Genomic DNA, 17,241 nt, shown 5'->3' on the forward strand with positions numbered 1-17,241 from the left:
TGTAGTTGGTAAAATGGTCTAAAAAAACTCTCTGTAATAGACCTAACTGATCTTCCGGTATTTTGATACCATTGATGACATTTGGGCTCAGTTTTTCTTTCAAGATGCTAATTAGTTCGTTTTCACTAATGTTTTCTATCCCTACGTAGTGGCGTGAGTGTCCAGGGTGCGGTTCTTCGTAGATTTGAAGTCTGCCCCGAACACAATTTGGTTTCTGAAAACATTTAGTGGTACTTCCACGAAGGGGATCAGGTCTGTGTTATCCTGTTCTGCGCTATGGACTGTATCGGAATCTGATACCATGGTTGCATTCTGACTACCGACCTCGGATGTGGGCGGCATTGAATTCGTCAATTGGTTTACTTGGGTTTTTAGACGAGAAAGGGCATCAGCCACGACGTTAGATTTTCCGGGTTTGTAGATAAGTTCATAATTGTACTCTTCGATCCGGGCTTTCCATCGCTTCAGCTTAGCATTGTAGTTGCGATTGCTGAGGGAGAAAGTTAGTGGTTGGTGGTCGGTGAATATACGTATTTTCCTGGCACCATACAAGTAATTTCGCAGATTGTCTAACGCCCAAACGATGGCGAGCATCTCTTTTTCATTTGTAGCGTACCCTTCCTCTGTGGTTGTTAAGCTTCTCGATATAAACGCAATTGGCTTGTCTCTACCATTATAGTCCTGCGACAATACCGCGCCAATAGCGTAGTCTGAGGCGTCTGTTGTTAAGTTAAAGGTTTTTTCGAAGTTGGGAAGTGTTAGGACTTCTGAGGTTGTCAACATTTCCTTAAGGTCATCGAATGCCCTAAGGGCGTCCCTGTCTAGTGATATTGGCACTTTTTTGGACTGCGTAGCCTTAACTTGTGCGTGTTCACCCCTTGTGAGGTTAGTGAGCGGTTTCGCGATTTTGGCGTAGTCCCGAATAAATTTCCTATAGTAAGAAGTTAAACCTAAAAAACTTTTGAGCTCTTTTAGATTTGAGGGTGGCAACAGATTTCTTATCGAATTTATTTTCTTAGGATCTGGCAGGATTCCTTCGGAGGTTACTATATATCCCAGAAATTCAACGCTTCTTTTTAAAAACTGTGTTTTTTTGAGGTTAACTTTAACTCCCGCGTCTAGTAGTCTAAAAAGAATTGTTTCGATGTCCTCCAAATGGGTGGCCTCGTCCTTGCTGAAGATAATTATATCGTCGATATATACAAAACAAATTCGACCTATAAATTCTTTGAGGACATCGTCTATCATTCTTTGGAAGATAGAGGGCGCATTCTTTAGCCCGAAAGGAAGTCGCAGGAATTCATATTTTCCATTCATGTTGGAAAATGCCGTTTTAGGGATGTCACACTTTTTCATTGGGATTTGATGGAATCCTGACGTTAAATCCAGTGTGGTAAAATATTTGGCTTCGCCAAGGCTGGCAATAGTCCCGTTGATGTCCGGGATGGGATATGTATCGGGAATCGTTACGGCGTTTAACCTTTTAAAATCAATGACCATCCGGTATTTCTTTTCTTCATCCGAGCCGGATTTCTTTGGGACAATCCATAGGGGGGAGTTATAGGGACTCTTTGACGGACGGATGATGCCTTGTGAAAGCAGTTCTTGAATTTGTCTTTCGACCTCTCCACGCATATTGACGGGGTAGGGATAGCTTTTGGTGTAGATGGGGTTTTCGGTTACTGTTTTTATCTCAGCCTGGAGGTTGGTTTGAATTTCCGTGGATTGGTCGACTGGACCGAATAAAGTTTCGTACTTTTCTAGTATTCCATATAGCTTACTTTTCGTATGTTCGGTGACATAGTTGTCAAGGGGGATGACTATATTAATGGAGTTAACTTGTTGCGCAGTCTTTCGCTTAAGAGGCAGAAGGATGTCTGGTTTAAGGATGAGGGTATTGAGTTCCCTATCTAACACCGCTTTAATTTCTGAGAGAGTATCATCCCCTATTATCCCGTCAAATGATTCTAGACCGGGAAGGACAAAGAATGTAGTCGGCAGATCCCTACCAACAAACTGAAAAAAGTTTCCGCAAACCTTCTTGTCGATTTTGATTCTACCCCCCGCCGAGATTACATGGAATGGTTTTTCCGCTGGGGTAGTGTTTAAGGCTACGCGCTCGCTATTGTAGTTTTTATTTGCGCCGGTGTCAACTAAGAACTCTAATATACCTTGACCCTGAGTGACGTACTCTAAATATGGTACGCCGGACACGAGGCTCCCATTGTAAAATTTAGTTGGTCAATTGTCGAATCTTTTTGTTCATTGGAACATCTTCTCCCTCCTTTTCGTCTACGGCCACCAGATGAAACAATTTTTGTTTCTTGTTTGTTTCGTTGTTTGAAAATTTTGTTGGAAACTGACTTTTCTTTGGCCCGTCGTACCTAGAGAACCTGGAATTTCCTGTCTGGCGGGTTTGAGAGGATGCACCGGCATCCGGGGGGGTCACTGTTGTTGCGCCAGCTTTGCGCAGATTGGTGGCTATTCCTGGTTTGCCCTGACCTGGCGTATGGGGAGTTGAATCCCCTCTGATTTTGATGTCGGTCTATAAAGCTCCCATTGGAGTGGGTTGCATTATTGTACCTTGAATGGTTCGGGGCTGGATTCTGCGATGTGCCAGAGTAGTCTGTGCTGCCGCGAGGAAAATAACGGTGTGATGGAGTTTGGTACGAATCGCCGAACATTCGGCCACTTCTGTTTAATACCTGTGGGGGGCGGTAAATAGCGTTTCGCCGATCCACGTTCATGAACGTGAGGCATGACGAATATGCCTCAGGTAAGGATTTTGGCTTCTGCATAAGAAGCAAGGTCGGCAAGTCGCCGTTTAGCCCCCTGATGAAGACATCCAATGCTCTTCGTCTATGTGCCTCGGCCAATGCCTTAACCGTTTCTGTGTGCACATATTTATCAGTGCTTATTGTATTTATCATGAGTGACAATTGTTTGTTTATTTGGGCATAGAATTCGGACAACTTTTGCCGCCCCTGGGTCATGAGGGTAAGTTGCTGATCAAGGGTTTCGATATCCCTAACGTCCGCATAATGCAAGGAGAGAATCTCCTTGATTTTCTTCCAATCCGAATCTAAAATATTGTGAGACACCAAGGCGGCATATGCCGCTCCCCTAATCTTGCATCTTATGTGCCTTAAAATTGCCCTATATATTGGCTTTTGCCGAACGGGCTTATAATCACTTAAAACCTGCTCTACACTATAGATCCAGGATGTATAGTGCTCCCGAGATCCATCAAACACTTGAAGTTCTTTCACACAATCTGGTAACCTTGCTATTTCTTTGAGGTCCTCCTCCGTCTGAGGAGTCACAAGCGGCTCTTCTACTGGTGTTGCCTCACTATCGACAGATTGCCGATGAACCTCTTCTACCCTACTTTCTAGTCTCTCTAGAGTTTGGCTAAGTCCTTGTATGGACTCGTCAGCGTTCGTCGATTCTACGCTTTTGAGGCGACCCTCGAATCTCCTCAGCTGAGCGAGGATGGCGTTCACGGCGCCATTCATTTCAGTCAGCGACTTCTTCATTTCGTCGGCGTTCATGATTAGGTATGCTGAAAAGATAAGAACTGTAAGAAAATATACGTGTGACCTACACAATTCAATGTCTCATTTGAGGATTCTTGTCGCGTTTAGATTGGAGAATTTTCAATTTTCTCTCTTCCTCTTTCACTTTTCCCTGTTAGATTGGGGAATTTTCAATTTTCTCTATTTTTCTTGCACTTTTCACTGTTAGGTTGGAGAATTTTCAATTTTCTCTCTTTCTCTTTCACTTTTCCCTGTTAGATTGGGGAATTTTCAATTTTCTCTATTTTCCTTGCACTTTTCACTTAACACACGCGACGCGAACCCTGTACTCCGAAGCTCGGGCGCCAGTTATCTCCCGTCTCGTGGGAGATGTAAAAAATTAAAGGTGCGGGGGAACTCACTGTCCTCCGATACTTGTGAAATGAAAGAAAGAACGATTTCAGATTAACGTCACAACTTATTTATTCGTGCCACTTGCACGCTAATTAACTACTGCGCTAAACATACGTTGTAACTTACTTAAATAACTTCTTAGATTAACTAAAATGTTTACATTGCAGTTCCCATGCTTTACCCAGAACTGCTCGCTTGTGTAAACAGGAAATGCTTAGCGTGCGATTCCCATAACTAATGTAAGGTGACCTGATCGATGGTTGCGCGTGTGCCGCGTCAGCGACTTTATTCTGTTGAACTAAATAAGTCACATGCTTAGCAACGTGATCGTAGGGTGTGCCGTATTATGGTACCTATGCGTGTAACTTATATGACCATATCTACGATAAAATATCGTCTGTGAACAATACAATACTAAGATATAACAAAGCAGAATAAATTAGGAAGAAAGGAAAAACAAACAAAAACATTGAAATTATTCACGCAATCATATTTACTAAAATAAAATTGATTTCATAACTTTAAGCGACATAAACAAATTAGGGTAATGGGATCTAAGCATCCGATTAATGGATATATAATCCAACAAAGTTAGCCTAATAATAAATATAGTGGGTAATATACTGCCTATGCAAAACGGCCGCTATGATGCCGGTTGCCGCTTTGACCTAAAACCTAAAATCAAAAACGTTTTTGGGACGTTTTTTTGTTTCGTAATAGCATAAAAGGCAATCAGACCAATTCTAAATATTCTCGCAGAATTTTGTTCTCGCGGATTTTTTTATTCCCGCGGAAAAAATCCTCCAATTCTTTTCTCCTAGGGAGAAGAATAATTGGGGAATAGGAATTTCGAATTTTCGAAGTCAGCTGTTTTGTCAATTGAAATTTCGTTGCGTATTTCTTATTTTGTTTAAAAAATTGTAAAGTTTAATTATTGTTGCCAATTTGTTTGAAATTAAGAAATAAGGTATAAACAATGCACATTATTGCATTTCATGTGGTATTCACTGAAATGAGTAATGAATTGGTGCCCCAGCAACAGCAACAGACCCTGCAAAAACGCTCGCGTCAATCCACGTCATTTGACTAGTCATTTTACAGTCATAGGTTATATTCATAGTCACATTTGCATGGGCGTTGGTAAGTTTTGTGACCAAATTTTTTGTAGGGAGAGGAGCATAATAAGAAGACGGCGGGATAACACAAATCCGCCAGAGTTGCCTGCTTCCATACAGCAAAGCAATTTTCTGGCGGCCAAGTCGAGTTGAATTCGTCTTTCATCATATTCCAAAATCTATTTAAGCCTTCTTAAAAAATCCTTGCGCAATTTCTGGATGGCTGCATCAAATATGCGAAGAGCTTTTCCGTTGCTTATGATATATTTTTCGACTTAAAATAAAGAATATTGTGGTTGTTGTTGTTGTATTAACAGTGAGAATATTGTGGTAGAATGTAACTACATATTTTAGCACAAATTAAGTGTTCTTTCTTAAAATAACCAATTTCCTTTAACCATTTTGATGCATTCCCTTTATTTTTACTAGTGAAAAAACTCCTATGAAATGACAGAAAAATCTCCCTCTCCCTCACATTCATAATACCTACTTTTCTCCCATAACCGGTTTCCGCTTTTTCGAACATTGTTCAGAATAGGAGGAAAGGGAGAAGTGAAAAAACTCACAAGAAATTTTTATTTAGAATACGAGGAATGGGAGAAGGGAAAAAACTCGCACGGAATTTTCGTTTAGAATTGGGCTGAATATAAAAAACGTAATCTTATATTTTTGTAACTTTTTTTTTTTGTTCAGTATAAGACGTACTTTATCTAAAATAAGGATTAAATCTGCAGATGCAAAAACATTTTGAGTCAAATTTGCCATTAATTGTTATAAATAAATTAGTTAGTTTCAGCAAAAGTTAACTCATTATTTGTGATTTCATGTTTTTTTGAAAACAACTAAAATAAAAAACAAAAAATCTGTTAAATAAAGACTTATGTATTTACGTGTAAGTGAAATTTGCCACAAAAAATGGGCCGGTCAAAAATTAATTCTATTTAAGATTTTTTGGTACGCTACAATTTTTTAAGATTTTGGTAGAGGCTATTATAGGTAAGTGGCAACAATGGGGAACCATATTTGTATGTAGGTGAAACGTTCGTGCTTTCGAATTTAGCGGGGATATATAAAAGTTGAAATTCACATTAGAACACTTAGATAATTGTTCCCAAAGACGGCGCGCTTGTGTATAAAGTTTAGGTCTTTGAAATTCGCATTAGAACACTTAGATAATTGTTCCCAAAGATGGCGCGCTTGTGCACGAAAATGAATTACGATATTTGTATGAATTGTTTGAATTTACAAAAAAACTTTTTCTATTAATTATAAACAAATAGAGTAATATTTGTTAACAAAAATAGGCCTATGCACTGCGGCTGATCAATACGAATCGATTCATACAACTTTTATATGATTATACGTATGCTAAGTATGCGAAACAGCCTGTCAATTGATTGCATGGAAATTTTGTTAGCGTATTAATATATAGATTATACAGAACTTTAAGACTTAACGTTCCATGTATCAGAACCAAAAATTGATCTGGGGTCTCCGGGTCGTCTGAGGTTTGGTATATGGAGGACATCTTTCAGGTCTGAATCCCTGGTTTTTGGGTAGTTATGGCGGCTGCAATGCGTGGATTTAGGAGCAACTCAAAAAGTCTTCCAATTGTATCGGGAATGCATTACAGCCAATATGCTGATGGCAAATTTTTACCCTTACATATTTAAACGAACTGCCCTTTTTCAATTTGTCAGAAAATAATCCTTTTCATAGACATATTCTATGCAAACGCAGCACGGTCCCTGGCGTATTTTTGCAAATTTCTTCTGTTTGTTTTCCGCCTCGGCCCGGAACTTATTATTATACTTATTATTATTTTTAGTCTTCTTGCTGCAAATTGCAACTGGTTCTTCAGGAGCACAGGCGTGATCCTCTCTATATTCCCTGATTTCGTGACCAGGGAAAGTGCGTTAAATATAAATTATAGTTTTATTAAATATTAGTGTCGGATTGGTCAGTATATTTTGTCTTATGATCTTTAGCCAAGGAGCTATTGAACCCATCCCACAAGAAATTCGTAAAGCGTTCGTTAAACCAAAGTCTTCTAAATGGAGTGGCGAATTTTAGGATAGCGGAATGTTGTACGCACATCAGAAAAAAAACATGCACACGATAAATTGGATAATGCATTTGAAAAAATATTAATATAATCTTAAATCTTTTCTTTTTCAGAGTGAATTACTAGAATCATTTGGCTTGAATTTGCATCGTATCGAAAAGGATGTGCAACGCTGCGATCGCAATTATTGGTATTTTGCCAATGAGAATCTCGATAAACTTCGAAATGTTATATCGACGTAAGTTTCATTGTCTAAGTGTCATCAGATTTACTGTATACCCAATATAATTTACAGTTACGTTTGGGAACATTTGGATATTGGCTACATGCAGGGCATGTGTGATTTAGTTGCTCCGTTGTTAGTTATATTCGATGATGAATCTTTATGTTACAGTTGTTTTTGTAAATTAATGGAGCGTATGATAGAAAACTTTCCTAATGGCGGTGCCATGGATATGCATTTTGCGAATATGCGGTAAGTTTTATACTAATTAGATATGTAAAATTGAAATAATATACAAATTTCATATATGTATATACTTTATAGCTCCCTCATACAAATACTCGATTCAGAGATGTACGACTTAATGGATTCAAATGGCGATTATACACATTTCTACTTTTGTTATCGTTGGTTTTTACTGGATTTTAAACGTGAATTGGTCTATGATGATGTGTTCGCTACATGGGAAGTGATTTGGGCTGCTAAGTATGTGGCTTCTAGTCACTTTGTTCTCTTCTTGGCCTTGGCGTTATTAGAAACGTATCGCGAGATTATTCTTTCGAATAGCATGGATTTCACAGATGTGATTAAATTCTTCAACGGTAAGCAATTTTTTATTATAATTTTTGGTTTATCCTTTTCTATGTGGGGGGGGGGGGGGGGGGGGGCTAGTACCTTAATGGAGCTTGTTACCGGAACGTGAGCGATCTATATATTTATCGCTACAACAACAAAAAAAAAACTAAAGTCTTACCTCAAAATATATTAGCACAATTGCGTACAGCTTTGAAAGATATTCTCCCCTTTAAAGCTTCTTGAGGTTTCGTGGTTATTCACCTACTAGCCTTTCCCAGCAGTTCAGTCCGCACGAAGAAATTTAGACATTAAACGGCCTCGCTTGATCCTTAACATGGTTTCGAAACGAATCAGTACTGAAACGAGCGCCAAAAGACCCAGTAAACGATTCCGAAATAATCAAAAAAATAACTCAGTCAGTTTTGAAGTAATCCGAAAATAATCCTAAATGATCCATAGATGGTCCTGAATTGGCCTCGAAATATCCCGGCAACATCCCGAAAACAATGCCAAATTGATCCGGTTGTGGACCAGAAATTGTACCAAAACAGTTTAAAAACAAGTAAGGACGGGACTGCCGAAGACTTCATACCTTTCATGAATGGGGCTGAACAATAATCTTATCCCGTTCGTAATCTCCAAATAATCGGATGTATTAGATAAGAAATATATAGTGAACAGATGTACATACCTAAACAATTTTTAAGATAAATATAAAATAAAAGTAGCAAAAAACCCCCTTATCTGAACGATCGGTTGTATGGAATATATATTTTATATAGCTCCGATCGAAATGATTTTTACAGGAAATCTTCTATGATATATTAGAATAAATATCACCAAGTTTAACGTTTTTATATTGGAAATTAAGGGAGAAATGGTTAAAAATCTTCCTATCTGAACGATGGGTTGTATGGGATATATATTATACATATATAGCTCCGATCGAAATGATTTTTTCATGAAATCTTCTATGATATATTAGAATAAATATCACCAAATTTAACGTTTTTATATTGGAAATTAAGGGAGAAATTGCCAAAAATCTATCTGAATGATCGGTTGTATGGGATATATACTATATATAGCTCCGATCAAAGTGATTTTTTCAGAAAATCTTCTATGATATATTAAAATATATATCACCGAGTTTCACGTTTATACTTTCTAAATTGCGGGAGGAATGACCAAAATCGTCTTATCTGAACGATCGGTTGTATGGGAGATATATGTTATAGTGGTCCGATCCTACCTGATCCGACAAATGTATTATACAATACAAAAATACATCCTTGTACCAAATTTCATTGAGATATCTCAAGGTTGCGTTCAAACAGACAGACGGGCGGACGGAGAGACGGACATGGCTATATCAACTCAGTTCGTCGCCCTGATCAATTCGGTATACGTAATGGTGAGTCTATCTTCTATATTTCTCAACGTTACAAACATCGGACCAAAGTTAATATACTATTTCATGTTCATGAAAGGTATAATTAGGCCTAAATTGTGTCGTAATGGCTCTCAAACTACCTTAAATTATCCGGCATTGGCCCAAAGTTAACGAATGAACCAAGAATCAATCCACCTCGTATGATTTAATTTGAAATTTCCCAGCCAGATTATCTGAAATAATCTACTGGCTATATGTGTTTGAAAAAAAGGAAATCAATTGCGACCTGGGAACACTAGCTTACTAGTTGATCCATAGTTAGGGCCGAAGTAATTTTGAAAACAATCCCGAAATGATCTGGTAATAAGCCCAATATGGTTCATAAAACAGTCCCAAATTGCAATGAAGTATTCCCGAAAATAGTTCCAATATCATCCGAGAAAAATTATACCGAAATAGTAGCAAATTGAAAAAAAACGATCACGAAATGCCCCCACAATGGTAAACAGATTAACCCGAAAAAATCAAGATTAATTAAAAATAGCCCGAAATGATTCGAAAACAATGCCGAAATTATACACAAATATCTAAAAATAGTGCCGAATTGATCTCGAAATTATTACAAAATGGTTGTGAAATGGCATGAACACGATAAGGAGAAAGCAACGAATTGATTCCTCAAGTAATCATGATATTAACTGGAGATAACCACTAAATAGTTCTGAAGTAGATCTGGAACGATACCGAAATAAACTCCGAAACTATCACGAAGTGATTTCAACAGAGCTCCGTAATGAACGAAACTCATTCTGAGATAAGGCGTTATTCGACCTAATTCTGATATGGGGCGTTTTTGTGACAAATCCTGAAATGGAAATTTTTGAAAAGTATTTTAAGATACGACGATGTCGAACTGGGGTGATACTCTACTGTGGTTTTTGTTGTAGCAGTGATTCGCCCCATCCAATAGGTATGACCAACGAAGCAACAAATTAAATGACAGCCCTTGGTCGGGAAAAATCCCGAGTCGCTCCGGTACATAGAACCGGCTGGAAGCGTGTGATACTCTACTCAGCAGCCGCAATGAACTAACAAAACAAATTAAAAAAATGACTTATTGCCTTAGCACTTTATGTTTCGGCCTTGACTTTGGCAGAAGAGTTAACCCTTTCGCGGACACGTCGGCATAATCCGACACAACGAATGGCTTAAATTGGACACGTCGGTATATGCCGACATAGAAAAAAAATCGTATATAAACACGTCGGACATAGGCGACGTCTACTGCATTGGTTTTGTATGTAGTAGCTTATTGTGTGCCCATGCAGAAGCAATCAGATTTAAGTTAGTGTCCCAATTCGATTTGCTTTGTTTTTTTTTTTTTTGTTAACTATAACGGAAATTTTCGTGAGTGGGACAAAAACATCACGTCGGTTATAGCCGACGTACTTATTTGTATTTTTACACAGTTGCAAAAAAAGTGTCATTGCGTGAGGACGTAGTATTTTTGGTAAGTTTTATTTGTTTACTTTCTTTTTCCCTGTGTTATTTTTGCTTTGACACTGAAAAAAATTAACTTATAGAAATGGATCACGAAAAACAACAAGAACATTTACAAAAAATGTTTGATGAGTGCTGTACTGACGATTCGTCAGAAGAGGACCCGTATCAAACTGACGGCGATGGCGATTCGGACTACGTCATGGAAAATTCATCATCAAGTGACGACGACGTTGATAGTGATGAGGAAAGTGCATGCATTGGCAGCGATGGTGAAGCCAATGACTCCGGATCGGACGATGTAGAAGCAGATGAAAATATTGATTCCGAAACAGACGATGTAGAAGCGGATGAAAATGACAAGGATTGGCATGACACGGTTAGCGATATACCAAATTTTAATTTCGATTCTACTTCGTCTGGTATAAAAATCGAAATAAGTGACACATCGTCTCCAATTGATGTCTTCAATAAAGTATTTAATAACAACATCATGGAGCTACTTATTAGCTGTACAAATGAATACGGACTTAAATTAAGTAACCAGCAGAGAGGTAGCAGATTCAAAAGGATGATGAAATTTTCACCCGTTGATCGTCCTGAAATGTTAAAATTTTTAGGTTTGTGTCTACTTCAAGGGCAAATTAAAGTACCAAAGATTCGTCAGTTATTTTCGAAATCTGCACTATACTATCACCCGGCATTCTCTGCGACAATGTCCGGCAGAACATGTCAGTATATTTGGAAAAGACAAGGAAAGGTGTATGTATCAAAACGGTACGACTAAAGAGATGTCCTATGTATCACCACCGGCTACAGTCCACGGATGGTTATAACAAAGAACCGATTTGGGGTAGAAAAGTCAAAACCACTTGAAATTGTAAGATATAATGAATTTATGGGAGGCGTTGATCGCACTGATCAAATGAATTCTTATTATTCAAGTCCTCGTAAGACGATTCGGTGGTATAAAAAGGTTATATTCCGAATGCTAGATTTGGCAGTACACAATTCATTTTTGTTGTACAAAAAAAGATTTCCGGCAAAATCAAAAATGGAATTTTTAACTTTTAGAGAAGAATTGATATATGCTATGATAGATTTGCGTTCGTAAAGAAACCAGTGTTCGATGTGCTGGCTGTGAAGTAAAACCTGGACTATGTGTTGGCAATTGTTTTACTGATTGGCACCAGCAACAATCGTCAAATCTAGAATAACTTTTTTAGGTTCCCTTTTTTTATTCGTATATATTAGTTTTTAGTTTAAAAGTATTTGGAGATATATAACCTGCTTATTTTATAAACATAAATTTTATATATGTACACAAAAACCAAATGAATTGACTGTGAAATCGATTTTTTTTTTTAATTTTTATTTTTTGCTTATTTTAAAAACATTAATTTTAGTTATGTACACAAAAACCAAATGAATGGACTGTGAATAGAATTTTTTTATTTTTTTTAAATAAATGAACATTTATTCTATGAAACTGAATATTCTTTCATATTATTTGTTGTATTTTAGCCTAATTACACAAAAAGAAAAATACACTTTTATTGTCAGATAATGACGACGTGTCCCACAGTAACATCATATTGCATGAAATAGGACATGTCGGCTCTGTCCGACGTCGAGCATATCCGACGTGTCCCTATAACAAATCAAAATCCCTAACTAGGACACGTCGGTGTATGTCGACATACTATAATTTTTTTGTTTTGAGTAAAAATTCAATATTCAATAAACCACAAACCCAAAACTGAAATCGGAATTCAATTATCGGTTTTATAAGCCAAATAAATGCATGTGTCATTCTGATAACATTTACTAAATTTCGTGTGTCCGCGAAAGGGTTAAACTTTTGTGCGGAAAGCTCTTTTCCGTTTAAGTATTCATGGAAGTGTTCCGGATAAACCGTTAATTTAGTAGTATATACTAGAGCTTACGATTTCTGGAACATGTTTGAGAAGAGATTTCTCGCGAGTCTCGCCTTCTCGGGAGATTCTCGAATCTCAAATTAAGGCTCGTGAGATTCTCGAATCTCGAATTACCTGTAAGGCTTGCGAGCTTCTCGACATTCAACTTAATCGATTCATTGGCTGTTTTATATAGAGCTTACGATTTCTTCTGGAGCACAAGCCAACATGTTCGCAAAACCACAAGAAAAAACCCCGAAATGTATAGAATATTGCCAATGGAGTGACTGAATTGAAAGACGAGAATACAGCGAGTATTACGAGTAATTCGAGATTCGAGAATCTCACGAGAAGCTGTGTTCTTGATGTCTCGTTGAAAAATAAAATATTGCAAACAAAATTACATGTATAAATATGTATTATAAATATGTATAAATATGTTTTGAGTTAAATGTCACTGAAGAAATATAATCAACAAAAAAGTCACAAGTAAAAAAAAAAACAAGTGTATAAATACTGTCCATACAGCGATTAAGTAAGAATGTCGAGAAGCTCGCGAGATGTACGAGGACTTCGAGACACGAGGATCTCGCCAGAAGTCGAGTTCTCGATTTCTCGGGTCTCGAAAATCTCGTTTGTGTTCGAGAAGAAATCGTAAGCTCTAGTATATACATAATATTCCAAATATAAAACGACTCCCCAAATTCTTAAATTGAGACGAATGTTGAATAAGTTAATGAGTAAATTTCTTTATGGGTTCTCCATTATTTACTAATTACATTTCTACATGAACCGATTCACTAGTCGAGTTTTTGCCGTTGAACGATGAATTTTAAATTGGTTTAAGTTTCGTATATTCATAGGTTTACGAAAGTACACGATTTCTTGGTGTCCCTAATTTTCATCAAAAGATTACCTATATTCATCCACACTAATAAATCATAGCATGGTTAATGAATTCATCATAAAATTGAAAAGATTGTTCTAAGGAATCATACAGTTCAGTGCTTATCGGGAATTTGTAAACTATTTGCTTCCTATTTCTACTACTAATATTTTTCGAAAAATCGGAAAGAACAAACACAGTTAACGGAAGTCAACTTGATTTGGGAACAAAATGGCTGCAATTGTCAAAAAATTTGTCAGCCGAGCAAACCTCTTGTGATTGAATCATGATAATATATATAAAATATTTGCCAATAAAGTCAGATCTAGTCCCTATAATCCAGATTCTTGTCTGACAAGTGACTATATATACGTTTCATCAATAATTTTCAAAACTTTAGAGACGAAAACAGCCTCGAGATAACTGGCGAATGAGAAGTCAGAAATCAAGTTTTTTTAGTAAAAGCGGTTTATATGCATCCTGAAAATTAAATGGTATATTAATTTTGTCACGAATCTCAAAATTGTAAGTCCTTAAAGGAAAAGAGATAGACCCACCATTAAGTATACCGAAATGATCAGGGTGAAGAGTTGAGTTGATTTAGCCATGCCCGTCTGTTCGCCTGTCCGTTTGTATGCAAACTAGTCCCTCAATTTTAGAGATATCTTGATAAAATTTGGTGAGCGGGTATATTTAAGTGGCCTATTAGACACTTATCGGAACCGAACGGATCGGACAACTATAGCATATATCCCCCATACAACCGATTTTTCAGAAAAGAGGATTTTTATCATATTTTCCTCAATTTATCAGGTTGAAGCTTCAAACTTCACCATATGCTCTCGTATATTGTACATATTGTTGTCTGAAAAAATGAATGAGATCGGTAGTACATATAGCATATATCCCCCACAACCGATTGTTCAGATAAGAAACTTTTCGTAATTTCTGCCCCATTTTAACAGTTAGAGGTTTCAAATTTCACCGAATGCTTACGCATAGGGCAGCCATTGTTGGCTGAACAATTTTTATAGACCCGTCATATATCTATATATATAAAAATGAATATCCGTTTGTGTGAGGCTTATAGAATCAAAGATGCGCCGGTCGATTTGGTTCAGACTTTCACATAAATTGCATATACCTCACACGGTGGTTTGCACGTAGGTTTGGTTGCGATCGACGAACAGGGGGTCTCGAGATATAGGCCAAAACGTGGACCCTGGTACCCGTAGAATGTGTTTATAGAATATGGATATCAAATAAAAGCAATTGATGTGTGTTTTAATACAGAGTAAGTTTTATGCCGCTGGGTGACTGGGGTCTCGAAATATAGGCCAAAATGTGGTCCCGGATGCCCCTAGAATGTGTGTGTAATATGGATATCAAATGAAAGCTGTTGCTGAGAACTTTAAAGTAATTTTCATTGTGATATTCGATTTAGCCGCATCAACCTAGCAAAACTAATAAATATGCATGCGAAGCCCAAATTAAGATATGAATTAATAATACCCACATACCTATTTACATACGTCCTATTCGAGTTGTCTGAAATTTGGTATATAAATTTGCCTATATTAGGATTTACGATCCTTTTTTCCAGGAAGTAGACCAGAGACGGACTGGGACAGGGATTAGGACTAGGACAGGGACTAAGACTAGGACCGGGACTAAGACTCGGAGTGTGACTGGAACAAAATACATACCACGCTCTGGGACTGGCAATATGGGATGAAGAAGAATGAAAAGAACTTGAGAGAAGAGAAAAGAGAGAAGGAGACTGAGAAAGAGATAGAATGAGACGAAGATAGAGATAGATGAAGCGAAAAAGACGGAGGGTGGAGTGAATAAAAGGATTAGGATAAAGTGAATAGAGGGGAGGGCAGAGTTAGAGGAAAAAGCTTATTAAAATATATGCAGATAAACCAAATTTAGGGCAGAACAATGTCTGCCGGGTCTGCTAGTATAGTACATATCCCAAACAACCGATTGTTCAGATAAGAAACTTTTCGTAATTTCTGACCCATTTCAACAGCTAGAAACATAAAATTTCAGGAAATGCTTACGTATATAGCATAAACTGTTACCTGAAAATTTCGAAGAGATCGGACTTATATATAGAATATGTCTCCTACAACCGATTATTCAGATAAAAAACTTTTCGCAATTTCTACTCCATTTTAACCGCTAGAAGCTTCAAATTTCAGGAAATGCTTACGTATATAGCATATATTGTTGCCTGAGAAAATCATAGCGATCCCCCATATAGGTAAACTGTCATTTCTGCCCCCTCTTTAACGGCTAGAAGCTTGAAATTTGATCAAATACGCTTACGTCATATATTGTTGAAATACGAAACTTTGCATCCTCATACAAAGTACCTACCTATATTTTTATATTACTTATTTAATAGCGTTTTCTTTTCTGGCTACAGTGTTACGCTTTTTGTACGCCGCGCAAGGGTTGTTGTTCTATTCTAAAAAACAGGCAACACCTTTACGGGGTATTTCGTTCTTTTGGGAAAATTGTTGCCTGCTCGCAACGCAAAAGCGTTACACTTTTACCCTGTATAAAATGGCGGTGTGGCAGTGCAGTTCTGTGAAACTCTCAATTCGCTCTTAAGTTCCACATATACTCTGTTAATATATGAGTACACAAATCACCTACCCAGATTGCGCATTCACGAGTTCAAAATTGCTTCGTTCTGCGCATGGGGTAGGAGTAACTCTATTAAGGCTTTACCATTTACTTAGGCAACAATTTATTTCAGAAAATAAAACGCTATAAATTAAATAAAGCCATCTTATAATTTGGCGCTGGATCTAATTGATTTGGGTATTTGTTGTTATTTTTTCTTTCAGAAATGGCTGAACGTCATGATGCCCAATCAATATTGCAATTGTCCAGGAGTCTTGTACTACAATTGCAGACAATAATTGAAAACAAATAAAATACAAAAAAAGGTCATATAAATAAACTAACGAATATTTAATATACAACTTAACATACATACAAACAAACATACATATGAATCTACATACTAACAAGCACATCACATATATACATATAAATACTTATGTATGTAACATATAAAATACTCAGTTAAAAATATAAGCAAATAAATATGTAACTGGCATAACTTTTATATATAAAAAAGAAAAAGAACAACAAATTAGTTTATAGTAAAAATATTAGCTGAACGTTAAAGAAGTAGCGGCATATATTTCTATGTAGTAGAAGTTGTAATGTAAAGCACTTCTAGATAAATGAACATACACACGGAACAATTATAAGTTTTACTACATTTTTATTGTTATTATTTTAGCATTATTTTTATGTATGGAAGCGGTCACAAATTTGAGCTTAAATTTTAAACCATTTTTTGTACTGAAATAGAAATCTCTACATAAATTTACTACTACCTGTTTAATATTTTTCGGATTAAATTTTAAACTTATTTGGAAAACTGGTCTAAAATCTCAAAATTGTTAAAAAACCAAACAAGTTTAAAAAATCTAAAAATAGAGTCTTCTACTATACATTTCTGCTTCTAAAACAAAAAGTTTACACTTCCTGGTTTCTGAATGTCACTTCTTCGTCAGCTAGCTCCTCGTGGATTGAGCTTTGCACTCGTAAAC

General features: G+C 36.8%; 1 protein-coding gene across 3 annotated transcripts in view; it reads left to right on the forward strand.

Annotated features, from left to right (window-relative positions):
• LOC137250542 (small G protein signaling modulator 2) overlaps positions 1–16,984 on the forward strand; it is a 198,772-nt gene extending 181,788 nt beyond the window's left edge. For all 3 annotated transcript variants that reach the window (XM_067783527.1, XM_067783526.1, XM_067783528.1), the window contains exons 10-13: positions 7,223–7,347; positions 7,405–7,584; positions 7,657–7,934; positions 16,465–16,984. In XM_067783527.1, the coding sequence (XP_067639628.1) occupies positions 7,223–7,347; positions 7,405–7,584; positions 7,657–7,934; positions 16,465–16,553 (672 nt within the window). In that variant the 3' untranslated portion in view covers positions 16,554–16,984. The remainder of the gene's footprint in view (positions 1–7,222; positions 7,348–7,404; positions 7,585–7,656; positions 7,935–16,464) is intronic.
• Positions 16,985–17,241: the final 257 nt, after the last annotated feature.

The sequence above is a fragment of the Eurosta solidaginis genome, chromosome 4 (genome assembly GCF_040869045.1).
Source record: "Eurosta solidaginis isolate ZX-2024a chromosome 4, ASM4086904v1, whole genome shotgun sequence".
In the NCBI taxonomy this organism is placed as follows: Eukaryota; Metazoa; Arthropoda; class Insecta; order Diptera; family Tephritidae; genus Eurosta; species Eurosta solidaginis.